Genomic DNA, 24859 nt, shown 5'->3' on the forward strand with positions numbered 1-24859 from the left:
AGCTGTGTTCTGTTCCTTTCTTACCGTCTGGAGCGTTTTCTTTTCACGATCAGAACTCAAACCAAACTCCATTTTGCCTCAAGATGCCGTTTAATGTTTGATTATACTAATAATTTGTGTTTTAATTTATTCCAAACAGAATCAAAGCTGCATTAGACTTTGTGTTTAGGTTAAACACAAACTGCTGCTGCTGTGAAGGCTGGTTGTTGATCACATGTGATTAAATTAAGGTACTGAATACTGAAATCTGGTTTCGCTATGCACCTTCTGAAGGAGGAAAATTCAGAAGAAGACAGCTGCAGGTAGAATATTAATCCTAAATCTGTTGTAATAGGGTTTACATTTTATGAATGTTAAATGAATAATTTCTAACCTGTGTGAACCTCTTTAATTTTTGTTTACCTTTTACTCGGTGTTGGAAATGCTTTAGACGTGGATTTTCAGTTCAGTATTTGAGCTGCATTTGGTTCATATCTGAATCTGAATCTGAGTCACAGCAGTTAAAAGACCCACCCAAAGTCTGATCTTATCTCTATTGAAAGATGGACCACAAGACAATCCTTATCCCCACTTCATGAACTATTCCTCACCTCTTGGAGGGGATGTTTTATGGCAGGAAAGAGAGCTGATAAGGATTTCAGGAGAAACTTCTAATTCTTCTTTAACAGTTAGTCATGGGTTCAGGGTGAAACAAGGGTAGAAACTACATTCCTCATGTCAGTCCTTTAAGACAATTGCCAGATCAAGCATTTTACCCAAGATGTCTTCAGGCTTCTCATAGCATCACAGCTGTGGAAACATCTAAACATTATCTGGAAACTTCTTTAGTGGAAAAACACATCTAGCAGAAATACAAAACACAGCAGATATAATCAGTAAATAAATGGAAAAAAGCATCATCAGTTCCATCAAAAATTAAATAAGGCTAAAAACAAAATTTTCTATTACATTGCATTGACATTTGCCCATGTGCAGACAGTTTTCCCGACAGCAAACCTCTCCTCTTTTCTTCTTCTTGTATTTGATGATTAGTTACTGTCTGATCTTTTTGAGTTCCTTCAGCTGATCCTCAGAGAGTTTCAGAGTTTGAACACAGAGTGATCAAATCAGCAGGTAGTGTCTGGCTCACATATCTGATATTTTAGTTTCAGACTCGTTTCAACTGGATTTTAAAGGTTTTTGATTGAGGAGTCCCGAATATTATGTTTTTTTATATTTTAGTTACCTTTCATATACAACTCATTGTAATTCTCCTGACAGATTATCCTGGGAAACATTTCTAAAATTTGATGAAAGAAAAGGACATTTAATCCTAACACCAAATCCTAAATCCTGCAAGTAATTAACTTGGTTTCCCAGTCTAATCACCCAGTATATGTAAAAAGTAGCTGAATCCATAACTTGATTTCAAAACAAGTTATAGAATAAAAGTATTTTGTACTTATTTATTAGTAAGTTGGATACAAACATAAGCTTTTGGTTTCTTCTGCTTCATTTCACTGAGTTTCTGAGATTTACTCAGCAGGAATCTAACTTTATTTTTTATTTAAATTTTTCTTGTCCGCTTTGAAAAAAACTTTCTAAGAGGAAGCTCTTATTGTCATTTAACATTTACTAAGGTATTTTCTTCACAGAAGTGCAGTGTGAAGAATATTAGGTGTTTTTTGGCTGAATTTGGTTCGTACTATTATGTTTGCTCCGGTTAATTAATTTTTTACTTCGATAACATAAAGCTCCTTGTTCAAACATAACACATTTTTAGTTTTGTGATGTAGTTCTCTTGTTAAATTGAATCTGAAGAGCAGCTGCTACCCAGGCTGCCCGTTAAAATTAGATTTGTAATATGACTGTTTCTGTGAGCTTTGAGTTTATTGAATCAAGGACGATATTCTCAATTTAGACATTAGGGAGAAAGTGAAGTGTTTTGTCGTATGCAAATGTTTCATATATGTGCTTCTACAAGTGTTTGAATTAGGTTTGCAGTGTGTTATATTTGATACAGAATAAAAATTAAAAGCATGAAGATTGACTTGGATTAAATGGAGGAATGCTTAGCGAATGCTGCATCTGTCCACAGAGGAAATATCTCACAGTGAGTCAGTAAATGTCATGATGTTTCTTCTCCACTGGAGTAAAAAATGTTCCTTCAAAAGGTTGAGAACTCACTAATGTTCTCACCTTTTAATCTCTCACAGCTTCACCCATGGTCTTCAACTCAAACAGCAGAAGACAAGTGTGACCTTTTTATTTAAACATTACTGATAAACGACCTCATCTGGGTCGGTGAAAGGTTTGTTATTGGTTTTACGTCTTCCTTTGGGCTGCAGCCTCTCTCTGAATATTTATTTCTACTGCGCTGCTCTTGGATAAAACAGGAGACCCTGAAGGGTTTTTGCATCTGATCTGGTTCCCCTCTGCATTAAGAGTTTGGTTGTTTCTCTCTTGAGTCTCCGTTGTGGTTCTTGTTGCCCTCTGGATACTCCAACTCTCTCCACAACCCTGAACAAAACAAGGCAGGTTTAGAAAATGGTCTTTCTAGAGAAGCGAATCATTATATCCTATTATTCAACCGATTACCTTGGATTTCTACCTAATCATGACTGCACAGTGTACAGGATGCACTCAAGAAGTAAGAAAAATAGGCAAATGAACAACTACAAAAAGCTTCTTACGTAAAAACTACCTCCAGTTGACGAATATTTATTATTTCTTAAAAAATAAAATACAGACCTGAAGTGACCTGGAACGTTTTCTTCTTATGCCTCTTTATTGTAGCTAAAGTACTTTGTTCTGTTGGGTAGTTTTCATGTACACTAATGAAGCATTACATTATGACCACCTGCCTATAAGTGTGTTACTTCTCGAGGCGTGGACTCCTTCAGACCTTTGAGAACGATGATCCTTTCTTTAGGTAGATTCTTCATGGATTTGACCCTGCACATGCTCTAAATGTTAAATTGCTCTGAGATCTGGAGGATTTTGAGGCTAAGTGAACAAATTAAACCTGTTGTGTTGTTTAAAGAGGCTTTATTATGTATTTTCCAGGCACATATCATTTTATAGCACATTCAAGTGACTATGCTACTTTCAGTTGTCATAACTTAAATGAAATTGGACTTTTTAATTTGATGCCTTGAAATTGGGCATCTGTCTCTTTAAGAAGCTCCTGCTCTTGCCGACTCGCCACCTTCAGTGCGTTATCACAACAGTGCTCCTCATTATGCCATTTACAGCCTTACTGAGGCGCGTTGGCCTGAGATGGATGAGCTCAGAAGACCACCAGCTGTTTGTTGCTGTTTGTTGTTTATTTCCAGCAAAAATCTATACAAAATAACAAAAAAATTCTTACAACTTAGCTGTAAGCAAAAGTTAACTTAATCTGATTTTAAAGGTTCAAAAAGTGTTTAAAAAATAAACCACCTGGGTGATGTTACCCAGGGCTAATTTTAGTTTAGAATATTAGAAGATGGTGACTTTTAAGTCAATAAAATCATTTTAAAAAAATCTCCCATCATCACACTGGACATTTGACAAACAAAAGACGTCTAGCGGAAGGCTAATAGCTCAAAACTGGTAGCAACTGGGCAACAAGAAACATCTGACAGCAGACTTGACAAGACAGAATCAGAACCTAATCTGCACTAGACAGATTAGACAAGGACCCAACAAGGAACAGAGGTGGGATTAAATACACAGCAGGTAATCAGGGAACGACACTCAGCTGGGAACAATCAAGAGGTAGACAGGACAACATGGAGACTCAATAGACACTGAAACCTAAAATAAACGCAAAGAAAACTCAAATCCTCACAGTTTATGTTTCTTATTTCCTGGTTTCTTTTGTGTTCTGTAGTTTTCAGAATATAATCCATGGAGAAATCGTTGGTCGACCACCTGTCGAGTTTTTCTCAGCGCTGCTGACAAGCGACATGTAGTGAAAATGAAGCAGTTTAGCAGACGCAGACAGAAAATGTGTAAATTAACACTCCTCAGCTTTACTAACACATTCAGGTGTCGCCATCCAGAGTTGTTTATTACGTGTGACCAAAGGCTACACTTTCACAACTTTTAATTTTTTTGTTTTTATTTCCATGAACACTTTACAACCCTGGGAATAGTCTAATTCTGGATCTAACACCGAGGTTTCAAAAAGTTATTTTGTTATTTAAACAGGGCTGATTATTTAGAGAAAGTCATCAGGATTTTGATCTGAAAGAGGATCAGACGTTCTGGGTTTGAATCCCGGCAGGGTTGACATGTTTCCCAGTGAATGTGTGTTTTTGTCTCCAGGTACTCTGGCTTCTTCCTCCAGAAATATGCATGTTATGCTAACTGGCTCCTGTAAATTGTAATTAGATGTCAGTGTCTTTTGGGCACGGTTGTTTTTGTCTAAAAGCGTTAAACAAATCAAATGACAGTAAAAAGAAACAATGAGAGCAAAGCTGAATGTTAAAACCTTTAAGACTTTTAAAACCTTATTTTAGGAAAACAGAATATCTTCAAGGCTTGTGTGAAATTTCACCTGTTCACACAAAGAGGGAAAATTATAAAGAGAGCTGAATTTATTCTTTAGGATTTTTTCTCATGATTTGTTTTTCACCTGCAAAGCTGCCTGTGATGCAGCCAGCAGAACGTCAGCGCTCCAAAAATGACATACAGGAAAAATTAGCAAAAATATTCAAATGCAATGAGCTGGAAATGAGTTTTAACATAAAATGAAAGGGTTTATAAGGATAACAGGAAGTGTAAGCTTTGATGAAAGACATTTTTACACTTGTAACAAAAGCGTTGTGAAGCAGAACGGCAGAAAGGCTGAGAGACAATAAGGGTGGAAGTGTTAATGTATGTGTAATTTCTTCCTGCATTCACTGAAAAACACAAATTTTACCAAGTACTTTTGCTCTACTTTCTAGCGCAAATATCTTAGTACACTTGAAATAAGACAAACATTTTGTCATGGAACAGGAGCTTGTTTAAGTCAGTAATTTCTTAATATTGATGAAAATGTTGTAGAAATACAGTAAGTGAAATAATCTGCCAGTGGAACAAGACATTTTAACTTGGAAAAAAACCATCTTGTTCCACTGGAAAATTTCTTCGAGAACTTCTTCATCAATATTAAGGATGTATTGACTTAAAACAAGCTGTAAAGTTACTTTAGTCTTATTTCAAGTGTACTAAGACACACTTGGTTGTGTTTTTTCAGTGATAATGTAATACTGCGACGAGGTTTTACACTAAGACAAAGATTGCAGTTAGTTACATAAAATCTTCCAATAAAGTTCTGCCTTTTGTGAGACGATCATCTTATTCATTAACATCTGTCTTCACTGAAAGATGGAAAGCAAAATCTCCAGCTTCGACAGAACGTCGCTGGAAGGAAATTGGGCTTTTCTGTTCCTGCATTTTCCAGAAAAATTGGTTTAAAATGTCATCATTGTTATTACACCAGCTTTGCAATGATAAATAGATTAAATATCTAAATATGTTGCTCTCAGGTTTATGGAACAAGGACCATAAAATGTTTCTAGTGTATACAATCCACAATAAAAGAGCATGATAAGTTATCAAGATGATGTGTTACTGTTTAGCGTACAGATTAGCATTGCATGCGTTATTATTAACCTTTACTTTGGTTCATTAGGATCCTGTAAATCATTTACACACAAATGTTGTTCATATCAGATGATGATGAAACTCTCTAGTTTATAAAAATAATCACACTCTGTGTTTCTTTTTTTCAAGCCTTTATTGACTTTTACCCGTTTTATTATAGAGCTGAGTGTACAAAACTATAAGAAGTGCTTAATGTTTTTCCCCCTTCTTACCATTTATTTCAGCAGCAGATTAAAGCCGTAGGTCATTGAATTTTCTTTTTTATGAAAATGATCTGAAATGCGTCTTATCATCAGCTGGCTGGTTTGTCTCCAGACGTGCGGCGTTCAGTCACGTCTTTGGACGGGCTGCAAGGTCGCCGAGCGTAGGTAGACTCCCAGCTGACGTGGCGTTTCAAAGACAGCTAACCGTTTGTCATTGAGGAGTTCCCGGTTGCCGTGGAGATGCAACAGTCGCTGACAGACAGTTAGATCTGATGCCGTGTGATCATCACACTGATGGCTGAGTGTTTTCTGGCCTTGGCATTCATCATTACTGTCCTCTAACACAATGGAAAATGTCGCAAAAAATAAAAATAAAGAAAAGCTGCAGTTTGTGGAAACCAAGAATTTACATGTTTCCACACTGTATAAAAAGACATGTAACATTTAGTCAGACTGAGTTTTTTGTTTTTAGTCATTTGCCTCACCAACTTTACATAAACAACCTTGGTTTTTTATTTTAAACAGATTATAGGAAGAAGTTTTCCATTGCAGTTTTGCGAAACACACCAGTATTGATACACATGAGGACAAAATTGTTGGTTCCTCTTGTTTAATTAAAGGAAAACCCACAATGGTTTCTTTCAGAAATAATAATTTTACATGTCCCTTTGGACACACTATTTTTGTCCAGACGTGTTTCATGAGCTTATTTTTAAAATAATTCTGCTGAAGCATGTTTGAAAATCAATGTCTGACTTTCATTTGTTCATTTTCATAGAATTTCTTTTATTTATTATTATTTTTGTCATATTCAAGTTATTTCTGTGACCATTGTGGGTTTTTCTTTCATTAACCAAGCAGTCTTATCCTACTACCAAAACCTTCTGTTGAATAAACAAGAGCTTTTTATAAACTGCAGGGTTTCAAATTTATTTGTCAAATGTCAAATTACACAGTTTGGGTAGACTTAATTGACTTAATTTAAAATGATTATTGACTGGCGTACAATTACCAATCAAATTCTTGTAATATCATATATAATAAGATAAATTAAGTCAATATTCACTCTTAATATTGTCAGCTTTATAATTGCTTGCCAGTAGTGAATACGGATTGCAGTTAATGAATGAATAAACAGCCGCCTGAAGCAGCCGAAGTCAATGAATGACTAATCCTTAAGATAAATAGTCAGAACAATCCGTTGAATCTTCATTAATTGATCCCTCATTTAAAGTTGTGCTGGACGGCTATGAGGAATACTAATGCCTTCAGTATCAGGATTTATTCACTTCACATGGAGACCACTCACATTTTAAAAAGCTGCCAATAAGAGAAAAGGTGCTTTGTTTATAAACTTACCAGCTCTATATGGGAATGTGTTGTTTATTGTCTTTAATTTAATGTAAAGTCCTTTTAGAGTTTGTTCTACGTTAGATTTTTTAAACAAAAGTCTTTCCAGATGATCCTCAGCTCATCTCTAAATCACTTTGTGTCGTTTTCTCAGGATGAGTCCATGTCAGCGTTACAGAGTGATTTTAACATGTCAGTTTATATTACAGAAACCCCTAACATCAGCCATTTTTACAAAAACTCAGTAAGATTTACAATTCTTCCTTGAATACTGAACATATTTAATTTAATAGAGGCTGATTTTGTATATATTTTATCTATAATTTAACAGGAACATACAGATCTGGAAAAAATTAAGAGCCCTCTGCACTGAACCCCATTGAAAACCTCCTGGTTTTTCCACCAAATTTTGATTTCTGAGTTAAAACAATGGTATTGCTGTTTTTAAATGAATATAAACTTGTTTTCTTTGCATTATTTGAGGTCTGGAAGCACTGCATCTTTTTCGTTATTTTGACCATTTCTCATTTTCTGTAAATAAATACAACATTTTTACTTGGAATATGAGAGACATGTTGTCAGTAGTTTTACCAAACACGGCATTATTTTTGGTTATTTTCCTTTTCTGAAATCCCTGTTTGAGCTCCTGTTATTTGAATAAGCACCACTTCCAGGAGTGAATATGTGCTTATCTTTGAAGTGAGTCTAAGTAATTTGTCATTCTACATTTAAAGTAAAATTAATGGTCTGTTTAATTGAAATGAGGGACAGAGGAGTTCAAGGTTTGGCTCTAAGGTCCTTCTTGTTTGCTTTACAAGATCAGCTGTATGTTTTGGGCTGTTGTCTGGTTTTAAGTATTTTGCACCTTCAAATACATATACACAGCATTATGCTGCCACCACCATGTTTTACTGTAGCGTGATATAGTGTCATTCATGACTCATTTCTTCGTGAGTTTCTTTCAACAATGACTTTCTTTTTGTCAGCATCTTCACTAAAGTCAAGACTAATGCTATCTTTCTGCTTTTAATTGAAATGTAAAGCATTTTTGGTTAAGTTTGTTGTTTTTAAATGTGATAGAAAAACAATGTCTATGAAAGATGATATTAAAGATATTGAATGTCATAATTCCTGAAAACTCTAAGTTAAGGTTTGAAAGTTGTTCTGTGCACTAGTGAAGTTTGAATCTCGGACTTAGATAACTAGAGTTATAGCAATATATTAAAAATATGCAGGTTTTACTTTGACGGCCACATAATTCTGGAGAAAACAAAGAAGTCATATTGGGAAGACATCCCTCATGTTTACCTAAATTAGTCTCTACTAATCTCTAAGGCTGGACGATATGACTGAAACATATTACGAAATAAGCGTTTCAGATCAGTCGATATTGGCATGATGGGTTCCAGTTTCTTAACCCACATGCAGAACACCAGGAGAACAGGAAATCAGATAAAGTTTATTTGAACAATATGAAAATGTTGGTGAAAGGGTGGATCAGAGTTCAGTGAAAGTTCTATCAGACATTATTTATTGTTATTGATTTATTGTATCAGAATCGCCTGTATCTGTAAGTATCTCGGGATCTTGTTCACGATTGAGGGAAGAAGGGAGCGGGAGATCGACAGGCGGATTGGCGTAGCATCTGCCGTGAAGCGGGCACGTTCCCACCCTCATCTATAGTCATGACCGAAAGAACGAGATCGCGGATACAAGCAGCCGAAATGGGTTTTCTCCGTAGGGTGTCTGGGCTCTCCCTTATAGATAGGGTGAGAAGCTCGGTCATCCGGGAGGGACTCAGAGTAGAGCCGATGCTCCTCCACGTCGAGAGGAGCCAGTTGAATGTGACTCGGGCATCTGGTCAGGATGCCTCCTGGACGCCTCCCTGGTGAGGTGTTCCTGGCACGTCCCACCGGGAGGAGGCCCCGGGGAAGACCCAGGACACGCTGGAGGGACTATGTCTCTCGGTTGGCCTGGGAACGCCTCGGGATTCCCCCGGAGGAGCTGGAAGAAGTGGCTGGGGAGAAGGAAGTCTGGGCCTCCCTTCTGAAGCTGCTACCCCCGCGACCCAACCCAGGATAAGCGGAAGAAAATGGATGGATGGATTTATTGTACAGCCCGATCGCTACTTGGTGGAATAATTATATAAGGTTAAGTAAAACATCTGTGTTCATATTTCCAGTTTCAGAAACCGACCTCACGGTTTACTAGACTATTGGTATCATTTCTGCTGGTTTCAATTACAAAGAGTTGACTGGGCATTCGGAGCATCATGGTGATCGGTGTATCTGTAATTACTCTTTTTCCCGGTTGCAGAGAAGAGGTTTGTTTCTGCAGAATGGTTTTTATAATCAGTGTTCCAACTTTCAAGGGTTCTCCTCCTTTTAAAAATATTCTCACTAATGAATGTTCAGATATGCCTCGCTGTTTTGTTTTTTAAATGTCGCCACTGATGGCAGTCTGACCTAAAACTAACATTAACATATAATAATGCTGTAGATTTATCCTATCTGTGTGTAGAGGCTGCAGTTGACAGTTGGGCTGAAAAATAAATCCTTGCAAAAAGAAGCCTTTGGATGCTAAAATTGTGCCGCTGCTTGCTAAAAATTACAACTTACAATTTTCTCGTTGATGGAGTTTGAAGGATCAGACTTCTTCCCTTTCAGTTTGGCTGCGACTCTCCAATCAGTCACCTTGATGATCTGTCATCAGACACAAAGCAGCCTACACATTCAGTGAAACCCTCCAGAGGGGTTTAGATAAGCTAGGTGGCTCTGCATCCCCCTTCAAGAAGATACGGAGTACTGCACCCACCCCAAAATCAAAAATGTTTTATCTATAATCTAACCTGCATTGAATGTATTTGTGCTGATAGTTTATTTTGTTTAGTGTTTCTTCAGCTCCTGTTTTCTCATTTTCTCATGCTGTCCTCAGTTTTTTGTTTCAGCCTGATTGAGACATTGTGAGTTTAATCCCTTTAGTTATGTGTTTTTAAATCATCCAGATTTATTTGACATATTTCATTGACGGTTCCTTTCGTGGGGGTCCAGACGCAATTTGATGCTTCTCATTGCCTCTTGACATACAGCTCTGGGAAAAACTAAGAGACCACTTAAAATGGTCAGTTTATCTTTTTTTTACTTTTTATAGGTACATGTTTGAGTAAGATGAACATTGTTCTTTTATTCTATGAACTACTGACAACAGGTCTCTGAATATTTATTTGTAGAAAATGACAAATGGTTAAACTGTGCAGTGCAGTGGGTTCACTGCTGCGACCCAGATTGAGACGTGGATGTTGGTGAAAAACACAACTCATCTTCACTACCAGACATAAACAGAGCAAATATTTAGGATTATCGCATAAATCCAGAGGGATGATGACTTTTATTTATAGTTGCAAAATATTTTTGTAACTAATCTAGTTTCAATTGAAAAAGAACAGATCATGAATAATGTGGAGCTTTTTGTGACTACATATCATATCCTTAAAAAAATACATGGAATCTGCACAAATATTGTAAAAAATATTTCTAATTTGCATTAATAAAGATGGGAAAAAATCATAATTTTTTTCTATCATAGCCTTTGCAGAGACACTGGTACAGCTCTCTGTTATTAAATTTTATGTAATTCTAATATAAAATTTTATTAAGATATATTTTTAAGTGATAATGGATGTGTATATCTGTTTGGTTGCTGTTTTGTTCTTTTTTTTGATGGACTTTGAGTCAGAAATAAAGTTTCTATCAATCTTACACATTAAAACGATCAAATAAACATTACAATGGAAGTTTAATATATCTGTATTCTCTCTACAAATGCAAACATTTAATTTAGACTGAATCAGCTGATTTTCCGTATTGATTTGAATCAATATGGAGTGATTAAAATGCCCATTTGGCAGATTAGTTGTACTGTTTGTGTCTTTGTTTGGCTGCATTTGTGTTTGTCCACAGGAGCCATCTACTGGCCTCCGCTGGCAGCACTTTATGTATTTATAATCTAATTTCATAATTTATAATTATAAGTATAACTTACAATTACACTAATATATTGTTTAATTATTATTATAATTTTATAATTTACCCTAATTTTAAAACGGAAATAGTCAGACATTTTGAAAAGGTTTATATTGTTCATATTATTTTTCTAAAATAAAGTCCTGAGTAATTTTTTTTTTTTGCTAAATGTGATGTTGGTAAGAAAAATCAACAACTCTTTCTTTTAAAAAGATATTTTAGACAAAAACAAAATCACTTTTGGCAAAAAAAATTACAGGACATTATTTTAGGAAAGTGACAATATTCATTGATGACAAAATTGACATTTTATTGCAAATGTTTTCTTTCGAAATTCTTAAAAAATTTTCATTTAATTAAAAAAGAAAATCGTATAGAATTTAAACTTAAGGTAAAAGTTGTAATATTTCTACATATTTTTACTCAAAACCAGAGACGAAAAGTGTAAAACTTCTGCTTTTTTCTTATTTTTTTAGTAATTACTAAATATGAAACCAAGTTCTTTTGTGGTTATTATGGTTGGAGATTACTTTTATTAATTTTTAGTCAAGATGGAGGTTGAAAAGGTGGAGAGATTTCCCTAAGATTTGTCGTTTGAGACCCTTTGGAGTTGGAGACTTTATGAACCTGAGCATGAAAACAGACTGAACTAAATCCTCCTAAAACTCTCAAATGTACTTTCCTCTGTGACGTCAGCGATAGATATCTTTAAAGCCTTTATTGTTTGATTGGAGCAGATTAAATTGTGCGCGTTTTGCCTATCATCTGAATGTTTAGGCACAAGCAGATTTAGGATGTCAGTTTGTGTTTTAGCTGGATTTACAAGGCCATGTTTTGGTTTAGAGGAGACTCGGGTCGCCGAGCGTCTGTGGGTCAAAGATGAAATGCAGTTTTTCCATTGCCACCCAGGAACACTGGGAAGGCACTACGCACTCTGCTTGAGATGACAGCAGAAGTTAAAATGACATTTCCAGGATTGCCGTTATCGTTTATCTCTGGCGCTCTGTTTTTAGACAGAGTGGGGCCTCGGTGACGAGCAGCGCCTCGACTTTGGCCTCCCAGGGCTGCACAGTTCTGGCATTCGTCTGCAGGGGAGCCGCGGCCGCTGCTCTCTGTTTGTGCTGTGCTGCGTTGTTGAAGGAAGCAGATGTAAACTGCTTGTTGCAGGTTATCTGCTGTGTGAAGAGAGCCCTAGATGCAGCTAGCTCCCCTGTGGCATGAGCTAACAACACTTTAATTCAGGCCTGGCCATATTTAGGCAGAGCTCAGCGCTGTGTAAACACGCCGCTTAGGCCCGAGGGGAGGGCTCACTCCAGGACTCATGTCTGTGTCCATCAACAGTGGATTGCAGACAGCCCTGTGAAGAAAGGTGATGAAGATCCTGAAGCTGGCAGTGTTCAGGGACCATCAGAGTACGAAGCTCATTATTATAACGGAGGCTTGTGAAACATGTTGCTGATCTGAGATGGGTAACTTGGACTACCTGTGAGGACTGAAGGGATCAGTTTAAAAGTTTGTTGAACTCTTACTCAGCAGCATGAGTGAAGCTGTGCTGGAAAGCTCCGGCGCTCAGCCCGTCAAGCTGCAGTCGGCGTCCAGCTCGCCCTGTGGATCTCCCAGGATGTCCCCCTGCGACTCTCCTCGGGACTCCCCTCGACACTCCCCGCTGCTGTTTCGCAAGCTGCTGGTGAACCGCAGCATCGCTCTGCAGCGCCGCTTCACCTTGGCGCACACGCCCAGGTAGGGCTTTTGATGTGAAGCTGTGTGAAGTGGAGGCTTAGCTGTGGGTTTGAAGCACCTTGTGGGCTTTTCGGAATAATGACAGAGGCTGGGATACAGAGTTTTACTGTCTTAGTTGCCATGGCGAAACTCAATAAACCTGAGGACAAACAGGTTTGTCCTCAGGTTTATGGATCAGTGTGAGGCTATTTTAGGCTTTTTGATGATATTTTGATGTGAAGTGGTTTTAAAGGTGACCTGTTATGCTTTAGGATAGATCTACAGGCTGTACAACACTGTTTGAAGGGCTTTGCATAAGACTGACATGACAGTCATAAACATGAAGGAGTTTTCACAAATGTTTCTGAGTGTTGTCATGAAGTGTAATTTGGTAAATAATGACACTTTTAAAACTAAGTTGACACTTAATGGACTTTTAACGCAAGTTTTAATGAAACTTTGCATTAAAAGTGTGATTATTTACCAAACAATGCAAAGTTGGCACTTTTAATTGACTTTTTATGCAACTTTTATTACAACTTTGCAATAAAAGTGTCATTATTTACTGACAACAGTCAGACATTCATGTTCATAACATGTCATGTGAATCTTATGCACACCCCTTCAAATAAAGTGTTGCCAAACTTGTTTTGTTAATTAATCTTAAATAATGAAATTTTATTATTTTCTTCAGTTCTGGTAATTTTTTCTTTGGGAATCACATATGTCTCTCAAACTACATGAGTAAAATGTTCAAATTGTAACCATAGGTCTTTATATGTTTTATTAAGATTTCTAAAAAAACATACCAACACAAAGTAGTGAGGTGAAAAGACTTTTTCCAAATTAAAATTGAAAACACTTGCTTTAGGTTTATATTCAACCCCTTTGTCTTTGATACCCTTAAATAAAATCTGGTGCAATGGACTGACTTTAGAAGTCATGTTGTTACTAAATAAATTAATCTTTGTATAAACAGTTTTGTGAAGTCATGAGATGTTTATTAGTGAACAAACAGTTTGGGCATTTGTTAAATAAACAGCCAGGAGGCCCAAGGTAACTTTGGAGGAGCTGCTGAGATTCACAGCAGGTGGGTTGTCAGTTGCCTTCTGAACAATTCTGGCCTTCATGAAGGACATGGGAGAAGAAAACCAATGTTTGAAATGAGAGAGACAATATATGGTTCACCTCAAGCCATACGTAACAGCAAACGTGTGGGAGAAATTTGTCATGAGACCAAAACAAAGTTTTTTTTCTCCCACAAACCTCAATGTGTGGCACTACATCTGAATGCAAAATTTGCTTTCTGAAATACAGTGGCAGATCATGATCATGATGTGATCATGCTACAGTTTGAGAAGGTTTTGAAAATCCTGAATCCTTCTCCTTTCACTTATTTTTAGTGGCCTGTTTCATAAAAATGCTTTAAAAAGGATTTAATGCATTAAAGTGCAGTTTTAACGGGACAAATAATCAAACGGGTGCGAACAGTGGAACCTCGTCCTGGTTTTTTGTCTTCTTCTATTTTTATTGCCAATAAGTCGAGTGTCATGGGATGTATTTTACAAAAAAACAGCCTCATTGTTTCTGGAAAAAACAGCGCTAGGACTCGGGAATCATGATTTTGTTGACGTCGGGAACAGTGTCGTCTGAATGGCCTCATTGTTCTTGAACTAAAAAAGAAGGTCTTGTTTGGAGCCTAAGGTGTTCAGGAGGCCCGGCTCAGGTCAGAGAAGCTCCTGTGGCTACAGATAGATTGCTTGTGTCTGACCTCAGGTTTCTGTCTGGCTGAGACAAAGCTGTCTTAGGGGAGAGAAGAAGGGCCGCTCGTCACAGTTAGCACAAGGCTGGCTCTTCATAGCTACGCTTTCCCTTATTTGTCTCATTCCTCATGACTGCAGAATAGGCAGCTTGTGTCTAGTTTACATCAGAAAAGAACCGGATCATACCATTTGCTTATGTTATCACGGTTTGCAAGGATCTGCAAAACGTGATGGAACGAATTTTGATGAATTGAGATTGCAGAAGGTCGTGATCAGAACAGACAAGAGATTTATTGTGTGAAGTCCGTTAAGAAAAAGCAAGGGGCATATTTTCCAGTACAGAGTTGGGACCTGCAGACCACATGAAGAAACTCTGGGAAAGCTGCAAAAACTGGAGGTCATGCCGCTGTTTTATCTGCAGATGCACTCTTCACACTGTTATGAGGGATTACAGGAATATACAAAATGGAGGCAGAATCCTGTAAAATTATTTTACTATGATTTCTAATACAGAAATATTATTTAATGGAAGACTGATGATTGTGAATATATAAGAAATGCCTGCTATTTCTTATAGCAGTTCTAATTTTCACTCATTGTCTTTACCTCTACATTAGTGCAGCTCCAGATAAAATAAAATAATATTTTGCAATGCACTTTGACATTTATTGGTAGCATTAAGCTGAACACAGACCTTTTTTTTATTCCTCATTATTCCACTTACTGCTTAGTCAAACCCATTCAGCTGAAACATCTGATATGAACCTGTTAATAAAAATTACTGCACAGCAGCTAAGAAGCAATTATAGTTAATCAAGTTTCCCTCGGTTTGTCTGAGTGTAAAATTAAAATCTCTGAGCTACTGGAGGTCTGTGTGGCCACTAAAGCATTACATTTATTACCAAAATGAAAGCTGCAGTTTATAAAGTTTGCTGTAAATCCCATAATCATGAACCTAAAAAGGTTGAACTTTTTTTATTTCACATCTTTATCAGAGACTAAACTCACCCAGTGTCACTTCTTTACTTGTAAAATAAAACCTTGTCTCCAGAAAATCCTGAAACTTAAATGCCTTTGCTGCCTCACAACTTGCTGCTTCTGAGCTGGTTTGTCCTTAACGTACAAACATTACTTGTGTTTACATCATGCAGTCAAGTGACATTATGCTGCTTGCTCATGAAATATTTAAGCATCTCAGTTTTGCAGATATTTTGGTCTCAAGCAGGTAAGTTGTTGAAATCTGTCCTAATTTTCTAGACAAATGTTTCTGTGAAGTTAGTTTGTAAAAATGTGTGCACGGACTTGGTGGGAGGTTGGATTAAAGATAACATAATCATATTTTTATTGTACTTTTATCATTTATATAATACCTGTTGCAGTAGTTTTCTTCACACGTCACTGAAGAAATGGACTCAGTGCTTTATGGCAGGTTTATTAGCAGCTTAACTCATTCCTTTCCTTGTTATTTATGCAATAAGAATGAAAAAATAAACCCAGAGGTTACATTTATTCAAATTATTTATAGCAAAGCAGAATGAATAAAATGTGACTGATTGACACCAATTGACCTCAAAAATGTCAACTTTTGACCACATGACCCTACAGAACTATCTGTCTCTATCAGATAAATAAGATTTTAATAAGGCTTAAACTAGTAATGTTTTTAATTTGAATAAAAAATTTAACAACAGGATAAGACAGAAAATATAGAGGCTTCAATTCTGCTATAAAATTAAATAATTGTTTAGACAAAAACATCTGTAACAAATGCGATTTAAAATGTTTCAGCATCATTAAGTTTTTTTTTAAAGCTTTTAACTTGAGCAGCTCTTTATCATACCATTGTTATCTGATTTGCAGTGAAATGTACTAAAAATGCCCTGTCTGGTTTCACATGGATGTGGATGACTGGCTTTAATCCCACAATACATCACAATATATTTATTTTCATGGCTCCTGACTGCATACTTTAAAGTGTGAGAAAGAAATGAGACTTGAGAGGTTGTGAAATTTATTTCGACACTTCTGGATTACTTCTGCTGTTGAGCCGTTTTCAGAAAAAGTTTCATGCAGCTCAACAGGGCATAATGAGTGACTCTCACTGCATCAAATATTTATATGACACTTTATCTCAAGGATCCCAAGATACCCGAAACCAACAGGACAGCGGCAGAGCTTGCAAATGCATGTCCAACACTAACTTACTGTGGTTTCTTTTTCTGTCAACAAGAAGGCTGGAAACCACCTGAATTTAGGAGTAGGATGGTGACAGTAAGCAAAGACATGAGAATTTCTTCACTGCTTCAAGGACCATCCTATCGGCAATATATTTGGGCCCCATGCTGAAAGCCTGTAGAATACAGGAGTTCTGACCTCATGAAGTGGTTTCCAGACAAACCAGCAGGGCTTGCTCAGTTGTTCATGGAGAATTTGAAACTGGACTCTCCAAACTTGTCTCACTCTAATGGTGCGTTCAAATACCAAACGCTTTTTGAGCGTCAGGCCTGTCCAGTTCTCAGTCTGTGTGGAGGCGCTTCGAGGGCGAGATCGAAGCTTCGAGCATTTTGAGCATCCGACGCTGGAGTAGAAAAAACTGAACGTGAAGCGTCAACCAATCAGAGAGACTTCGCTATGTGACGTAGTGGTTGGTGTCCTGCCAGGAAATGCAGGCACCGATTTGGGTTAGCGGGTCGTCAAACTGGGCTTGATTGAGATGAAAGCAGCACAGATAGCGACCATCGTCAGCGCCCAGCTAGCTTGTAACACTCACAAAACCTCTGAATTATCTGGTAAATGCAAACTAGCACCGACGGCGGCATTCTGTTGATTTCAGTAAATAAAACCTAGACACTCAATATTTAATCTGCCATTGTTCAAAGTAACCAGGGGAGCAAAAAAAGGCAAGAGACTCCAACGTGCGTTGGTATCAGCTGTCACCGTTGTTTGTTCAACAGAAACTGAACACAAAATGTTCAGCAAAGACATCATATCCTCCGTTATGATTGCAGAAGCTTTTACTACATAATGTTTTGATGGCACTCTCTCAATTTCATCTGCCATAGTACAAACAGACAAAACAACAGCTCCTTACAACGCGCATCTAGAGCAATTTTGACATGTCTGACTCGCGTCTAGAGTAAAATGTCAGGCATCCGACTTCAAAGTGCCAAAACGTCAAACATGAAACATCGGACGCGTTTTTGATCCGCGAAACGCGTTTGGTGTGAATGCACCATAAGGCTTCAACCTCAAGCAAATATGACTGAAGCCTGTTTTTTGTTTTGTTTTTTTTGTCCCACCCCAGAAAAGCTTGATTTGTGGCTGTTGAATCTTACTGTTGATGTTCTTGTTGACTTCCTGTTGTGGGTGGAGATTTACTCAGGTGGATGCAGTTGCTAGAAAGCAGGTCACAGGAGCTGCACTGCACTCAGGCCAAATAACTGAAGGCTTTGTTATTTTTCCTCTGTCACTTACCGGCATTTCCATCCCTTTAAAGATGGCAGCGTCAACAAGACAAACCCGATTTGTGACATATCTATATGTGGCACTAAATATTGTTGAATGCATCTGCGGTATGAACTCTCATCCTGCATTTTGCCCAACGTTTATGTCATTAACGCAAGACATGCGTCATAATTCTTCCTCAGAAGAAGCCAGAAGCAGTAAAACCGGACAAACAATGGCTGAAGCAAGAAGTAGCCTTCTTTTTTATTAGCTTAGCTTTATCAGCATCTACTGTTACTTCAGCAAACGATGAGCTGCTGTGTGACGTCTGTGTTCTTCTTCTGCAAATTCAAATCTCTTTGGGGTTATAAATCCTTCACACAGACGTCTGATTCTGGTCACATTTATTCAGTAATATGAACAACAACGCAAAACAATCGGATTTCATGAAGAAATTGGAATTGAGCATTAAAAACTTGCTATGTGAATGTAGCCTTGGAAGTTGCTAATTTAACTGTAACAGTGCTAGACGTTGCTAGACGTTCGCTTCGAACACAATTGTTCCACTATCAGCATTTCTTAATTTTCACCTCAATAAATAATGTGCTACCTTCAGGTGGGGATGCGACGTGCTCCCCATTGAAAGAAACGAGCTAATATACGGCCGTCCATATACGGCTGTGCTGGTTGCTGGGAGACTGCAGGAAGTTGTGTGTGTGAATACAGTGTGTTTTTGTTATTTTTACAGATCAAATCTCCTACTTTTAAGCACAACCTCAAGTTAAGAACATCAGTTCACAATGATTAAAGCACAAACAACAAGATATTTTGAGTGCATGCTTCTTTTAAATTTGACCTACCAAGAGCGCCACACCCAGCTTGCATCTATTTTAACTAAATCTTATCTCAAATTTCACAAGAGCTATGTCTGTAATTGTGAGGAAATGATTCCACAAAGATTCAAAGACTTTAGGTTTAAATGCATGTTAGTTTTATAACTTCCTCCTAAAGCTCATATAATCTCAAAATTTTAGTTTGATCTATTTTTTGTGTCACGTTTGAGACAAAACAACAATAGATGCTGATAAGTAGTTAGCAACCTCGAAGCTGTGGATTCCTGAAATAAATCTGTCACGTCTCTGTGGGAATCTCCGTCTTTCTTTACAGTCTGTGAAAAACTGAAGGACAGATGGCAGAAAGCAGAAAGAACAGTGAGAATAAGAGCATTGAAAACCCATTAGCAGACAATGAGAAGAAGCAGACAGATGGCAGACGGTCTTATTGAAAGACAGTAAAAATACTTTTAGATTAACAAACAGTGTTTTTTGTTTTTTAGGGTATTGATGGTAAATAATTCCTTAATATTGATGGAAAAGTGCCAGTTCTATTGGCAGATTATTTAAATTATAGCAACATTTTTTTCCATAAGTGAATTTATCTGCCAATAGAAAGTTCTTTTTCATCAATATTAAGGAATTATTTACTTAAAACAAGCTTCTACATATATCTATATCTATATCTTTTTAAGTTAATTTGTCTTATTTTAAGTGTAATACAACTAAACTAAACCAAAGTACTTGGTAATATTTTGTGTTTTGTGATGAATGTATTTTAGCACCAACTGTAGATTAATTGTGATTTAGCAGGAAAATCAGTTTTAGCAAGAAACTAACCCTTCAAATAACTCCGAGTACAAAACAACCAACTTTGACTTAAATGTCTGTGAATTTTTGTGGAATAATTTCTTCACAGTTACATAGATCTTGTGAAATATGAGATAATATTTAGTTACAATAGGCTCAAGCTGGATATGGTGCTCTTTGTTATTATCTTACTAGGTCAAATTTAAAACAAGCACACACTTAAAATTCAAAATGTTTTATTGTCTGTGTATAAATCATTGCGAACTGATTCATGAAGTAGTTTGCTTGCACTGCAGTTCATTTAGTGCCACCAGAGTAAATGCACGACCTGCATCATAGATTTTTCTTTGAAACAGTTTTTGAAAACTTCTCATTTTTTCTTTCCACTTATTAGACATAATTCCATTAAAATACATAAAACTGGGGCGTGTCGTGGTGGCGTAGCGGTTAGCGCGACCCGTATTTGGAGGCCTTGAGTCCTTGACGCGGCCGTTGCGGGTTCGACTCCCGGACCCGACGACATTTGCCACATGTCTTCCCCTCTCTCCTTCCCTGTTTCCTGTCAGCCTACTATCATATAAGGGACACTAGAGCCCACAAAAGACCCCCTGGAGGGGTAAAAAAAAAAAAATACATAAAAGTTTCTGGTCGTAACGTGACAAAATGTGACATAGCTGAGGGGAATTTTGTCAATAAATGTTCTTTCACACAACCCTAATAAAAAAAAGAAATGGTAGTGTGTAATTTAAATAGCTGCATGATCGTTTTGTTTTTATTTTACTTTGCATGCCTCCCCTCTCTCCATCCCTGCTCGCCTGCCCAGCACCAACTCTAACAATATCCTGTTGGCTTCAGGGCAGCAGAAGGAGGGTATCAGGTCGAGCTGCATGCTGATCCCCACGTGTCGATGAAAGCTGCGTCGAGCGGCTCTGCCAGAAAGAAAAACATCTGCCAGCCGTGCAGTTGGTGCAGTCAGATCTGTTTTTCACAAACAAAGTGCTTCCTCTGTAACGACCTGCGTTGTCAGTCACACTTGGCTTGGAGAGAACCAACACTTCACCGCTGAAGGGTTTGTTTTGGAAACCTGAAACTGAAGCTGAGAGGCAGCCTGGACCTTAAACATGCTTGTGGATATTCTGCATAAATCAGACGTCTTGACGGGGTGGGCCGTCCTCCGCTCCTCAGCCACCTCAGGGCACTCTGCAAGCGCTCGCCCTGTCAGAGGAAGAGGTTAACCCTTAGTAACTCTACCCTGCATTGTCACTGATATCAGCAGCAGATCCACGCTTCCCCTTTCTGTGAACACAGTGAGTGAGAGAATGGCAGAGTTAGAGCAATCAAGCTACTTTTTAACATTCCTTTAAACTCTCAGGGATTTTTTTTTCTTTCCTGGACTGTTTGGATCTGTAAAGACCTCTGGCATAAACTTTGTCACATGTGGGATTATTTTGGTTGTTAAACCACAACTACTGAAGAGGCAAGACTAACTCAACAAATTTCTCAGAGCAGCAAAGTCTGCAGCTGCATTTCTTCGTTTTCCTCCTGGAGAAACCTTGGTGTCCTTGCTGGGGCATGCCTGACGCCGCTTCGGGTGAACTCTGCAGCATTCCTCTTTGCAGGTTTCCCTGCATTCTCAGAAGATAAAAATGATTCCTGTACATTTTCCGTGGGATTCTTTCAGTTTTGTTTTAACCTCTGACCTAAACGACTTCTTCTTTTTTTATTTTTTTATAACAACGAGCCTTGTGGGATGAATCCAGAAACACCAGTCTATGCCTTGGTGTCCATACCTTGGATTTAGCGCAGGACAAGTGTCCAATCAGAACTTCTTTTGAAAATGAACAAAGAGGTTCGAGTGGCAAAGTTGGGGCTGCCAAGTAGCTACAGAGCCGGTCGGAGACACTCGTGCTTGGGGTATGTTCCCAAATTATCTTCTGCATCTTTCCAGCTTGCAGTCATAGGAAGGCGTGGGGGGATTTGTGGATTAACTGAATGAAACGTAGAGTTGCACAGAAACTAAGTAAGTATATTTAGTTTTTCTAATTTCAAGATTCACTGAACAGTGACAGGGTGCTGTCATAAATTTGAAGATAGAGAAGCTCTTGTTCTGCTAGAGACGAGAAATCTGTGTAGATAAAAACACAAAAAGTAAAAAATTAACAAGGATTGATTAGAGATTAACTAATTTCCTGTTTGCAGCTCATCTGTGTTGTTATTTCTGACTAAATTCAAGGTTGTGTAAAGTTTTAAGTGTTAATATTTAGTCTGGAGTTGGAGAATAATACCAAATAAAAATCATCTGTAAATATTATGATCTGTTAAAAGTAAGACTAACTTGTAAATATCTTAAACTTTGATTTTATTTTTTGTCCAGACATTTTTAAAAGTTTATTCTGAAAGGTGTAATATTCACCACTTTAATCCCAAAATATTATTTTATTTCAATGAACTATGACTTTCACAGTAACTGTAGAGGAAAAATAATTAGCATTTTATTCTAAAGAATTCACACTTCTTCATTGTTTAGCATTTTATTGAATTTTATTTGGTTTTTATGTGATTGTTGAAGCAGAATTGAAGTGACAAATGATTTCCAACTTTTATACAGACAAAAAGCTGAAAATGAATTTAACGAGTCATCTTCTTTAGTAGTTACAGGTTTTATGAACTGGGTTTCTACCAGATTTTTTAAACTTAATCTTTGCTCACACTCCAAAAACGTAAAATCTTAAGTGTTTAATGGTCAAGTTTATTGTTTAAATGTCTTCTTAGTACACTTTAAATAAGGCAAAACTAACTTACATAACTTTTCTGCAAGATAAAACAGCTTGTTTTAAGTAAATAATCCTTATTATTATTTAAATAAAGTATTAGTTTCACTGGTAGGTTATTTCACTTAAAACAAGTTATATGTTAAATCATTTGCTAGTGAAATTAATACTTTTTAAATCAATATTAAGGACTTATTTACTTAAAACAAGCCCTATTTCTTGCTGGAAAGTTATTTTCAAGTTATTTTTGTTTTATTTCAGGTGTACTAAGATAACTAGATTAAAAATACTTGATAACATTTTGTTTTTTTACAGTGTATTTCTCTCTAAAATAACTGTGAACATCCATTTTTAAGTCTTGCTACATACTCTCAACTGGCTTTAGGTCTGAACTTTGACTAGGCCACTTTAAATTGTGAATTCTCTTTGACTTAAATCATCCATTGTATTTCCCGCTGGATGTTTAGAGTTGCTGAAACGTGAAGCTCCGCCAACAAGTCCGAACACGTTTTCTCCCAGGATTGCCCTTCATTTAGCTCCATCCATCCAATCAATAACTCCGACCAGTTTTCATTCGCCTGTTGGAGAAATTAATTCCCACAGCATCATGCTGCCAGTCACTGAGATCGTTTGTTCAGTGTATTTGTGTTTCTCCATAAATAACATATCTGCTGCATCACTTTATTGGCTTTTTACAAACTTTATCTGGGATTTGTTGCTTTCTTCTTGCTACTCATTCATAAAGGTCAGATTTTGTTTTGAAGACTTTGGGTCATTACAGCTCCTCCAGAGTCACCATATGCCTTTTGGCTCTTCCACTAATTAATGCTCTCTCTTTTTCTCTGAATTTGTCTCGCTGACTTGTTTTCTGTGTTCTTCATGATTTTTTTTTATTCACTAATGTTCTCTAACAAACCTCTGAGGTTTTTACACTGAGAAACGAACTTAATGCATGCATACGTGCATGCCACACTCTTCAGATCTTATCTTGTAGATACAATTATAAACCACTATTTTTGCTTTCGCTGTTTTGTCTGGGTCTTGGTCACATAAAATCCCAATTAGATGTGCTGTGGTTTGTGCTTCAGTTCAGACTTCTGAACATTTGAAAAAGCAGTTCTTTAAATGCTGCAGTTGTTGCGTCGCATTAGCAGCATTGTTTTTTATTTGCTGTCATGTTGCCTAACACTTTAGGAGAGGAAGCTAGTTTTCTTTGTGGCTACATTCTGTTTATAGACTTCCTGTTTTTTTTCTCTATATTTTTCTGCCACGTTCTTTCAGCTCTTGAAGTAAATGTATCAGCCTTGAAGTAAAGGCTGACAGATTTGCGTAGCTGATGCTTCAGTTTGCGAGGAACTTGTGTTTCTGATGTTTCTGAGCAGAAGGAGGGAGTCCTGGATGGGCTTCCAGCCTGCTGCAGCTGACATCACAGTACAGCGCTGACTCACTCTGCTCCGATGATAACCCCACGCCGGCTGCCTTCTGCATGTCTGTGCTTGTCTGATGTTGCGATTGTAACTTGTTTTGTTTGATTTCTGCACATTTTGCTGCTGCATATGTTGTGGTGATCCTGTCCTTACTTTTATCAAACCTGAAGCTGGTTTGAGTTCACAGGGTGAACCACCCAGTTCTTTACACCGCCCCTGGGTCATTTGGTGACTCAGCTTCAAACTGTACTATAACTTGCAGTGACCACAGACACACACCACACCTCCATGTCAAAGAAAACTTTACGTGTACTGTGCTGATATTGTGCAAACACTTTAAACCACCTTTTATTTCTTTATCCTTTACTTCAAATGATTTATGCACTCGCTTGCCATCTTTGAAAATTCCTGTTTTTTTTACTTTTAACTAATTTTCTCACATCAGCAGCACATTGTACATTGTGTGCTTAAACCTGAAGGAAGTAGAGATGTGGAGGATAAAAGAAGTGTTAACCTATAAATAATCTAGCCATAGCAGAGGAACAGTGTCGTACAGATTAAAAAATAGAAATAAAATTTTTAAGATCTCAAGCAGGACCAGAGAGATGCGTCATTCAGTTTCCATTTGCATGTTTTCAGCTAATAGGAATCATTATAACCCTGTTGCAAATATATACTCTCGCTGTCAAGATTAGTTATTATTAGCATGTTAACATTAGAAACTTTTTTTTTCTGCCAGAGCTGCTGGTAAAAAAACATGCCCAAAAAAATCCAGTTTAAAACTAAATGATGGACATTCAGGTTATTACCTGTTGTTTGAAAACACAACTCTGGTTCTTGGATTTTTTTTAGCCTTTTGATACCCGAATTATTTCAATTTAGGACAAACAAGAAATAAATG

General features: G+C 37.3%; 1 protein-coding gene across 3 annotated transcripts in view; it reads left to right on the forward strand.

Annotated features, from left to right (window-relative positions):
* Positions 1-24859, forward strand: part of LOC114150848 (cAMP-specific 3',5'-cyclic phosphodiesterase 4C) — a 124385-nt gene that overhangs the window by 43713 nt on the left and 55813 nt on the right. Inside the window, exon 1 of one of the 3 annotated variants that reach the window (XM_028027576.1) lies at positions 20717-21674. The exons of the other annotated variants lie outside the window; for them this stretch is intronic. Coding sequence (XP_027883377.1) covers positions 21598-21674 — 77 coding nt within the window. The 5' untranslated portion in view covers positions 20717-21597. Of the gene's footprint in view, positions 1-20716; positions 21675-24859 lie in introns of those variants that run through there. 3 annotated transcript variants of the gene reach the window in all.

Source organism: Xiphophorus couchianus, chromosome 9, assembly GCF_001444195.1.
Source record: "Xiphophorus couchianus chromosome 9, X_couchianus-1.0, whole genome shotgun sequence".
Lineage (NCBI taxonomy): Eukaryota > Metazoa > Chordata > Actinopteri > Cyprinodontiformes > Poeciliidae > Xiphophorus > Xiphophorus couchianus.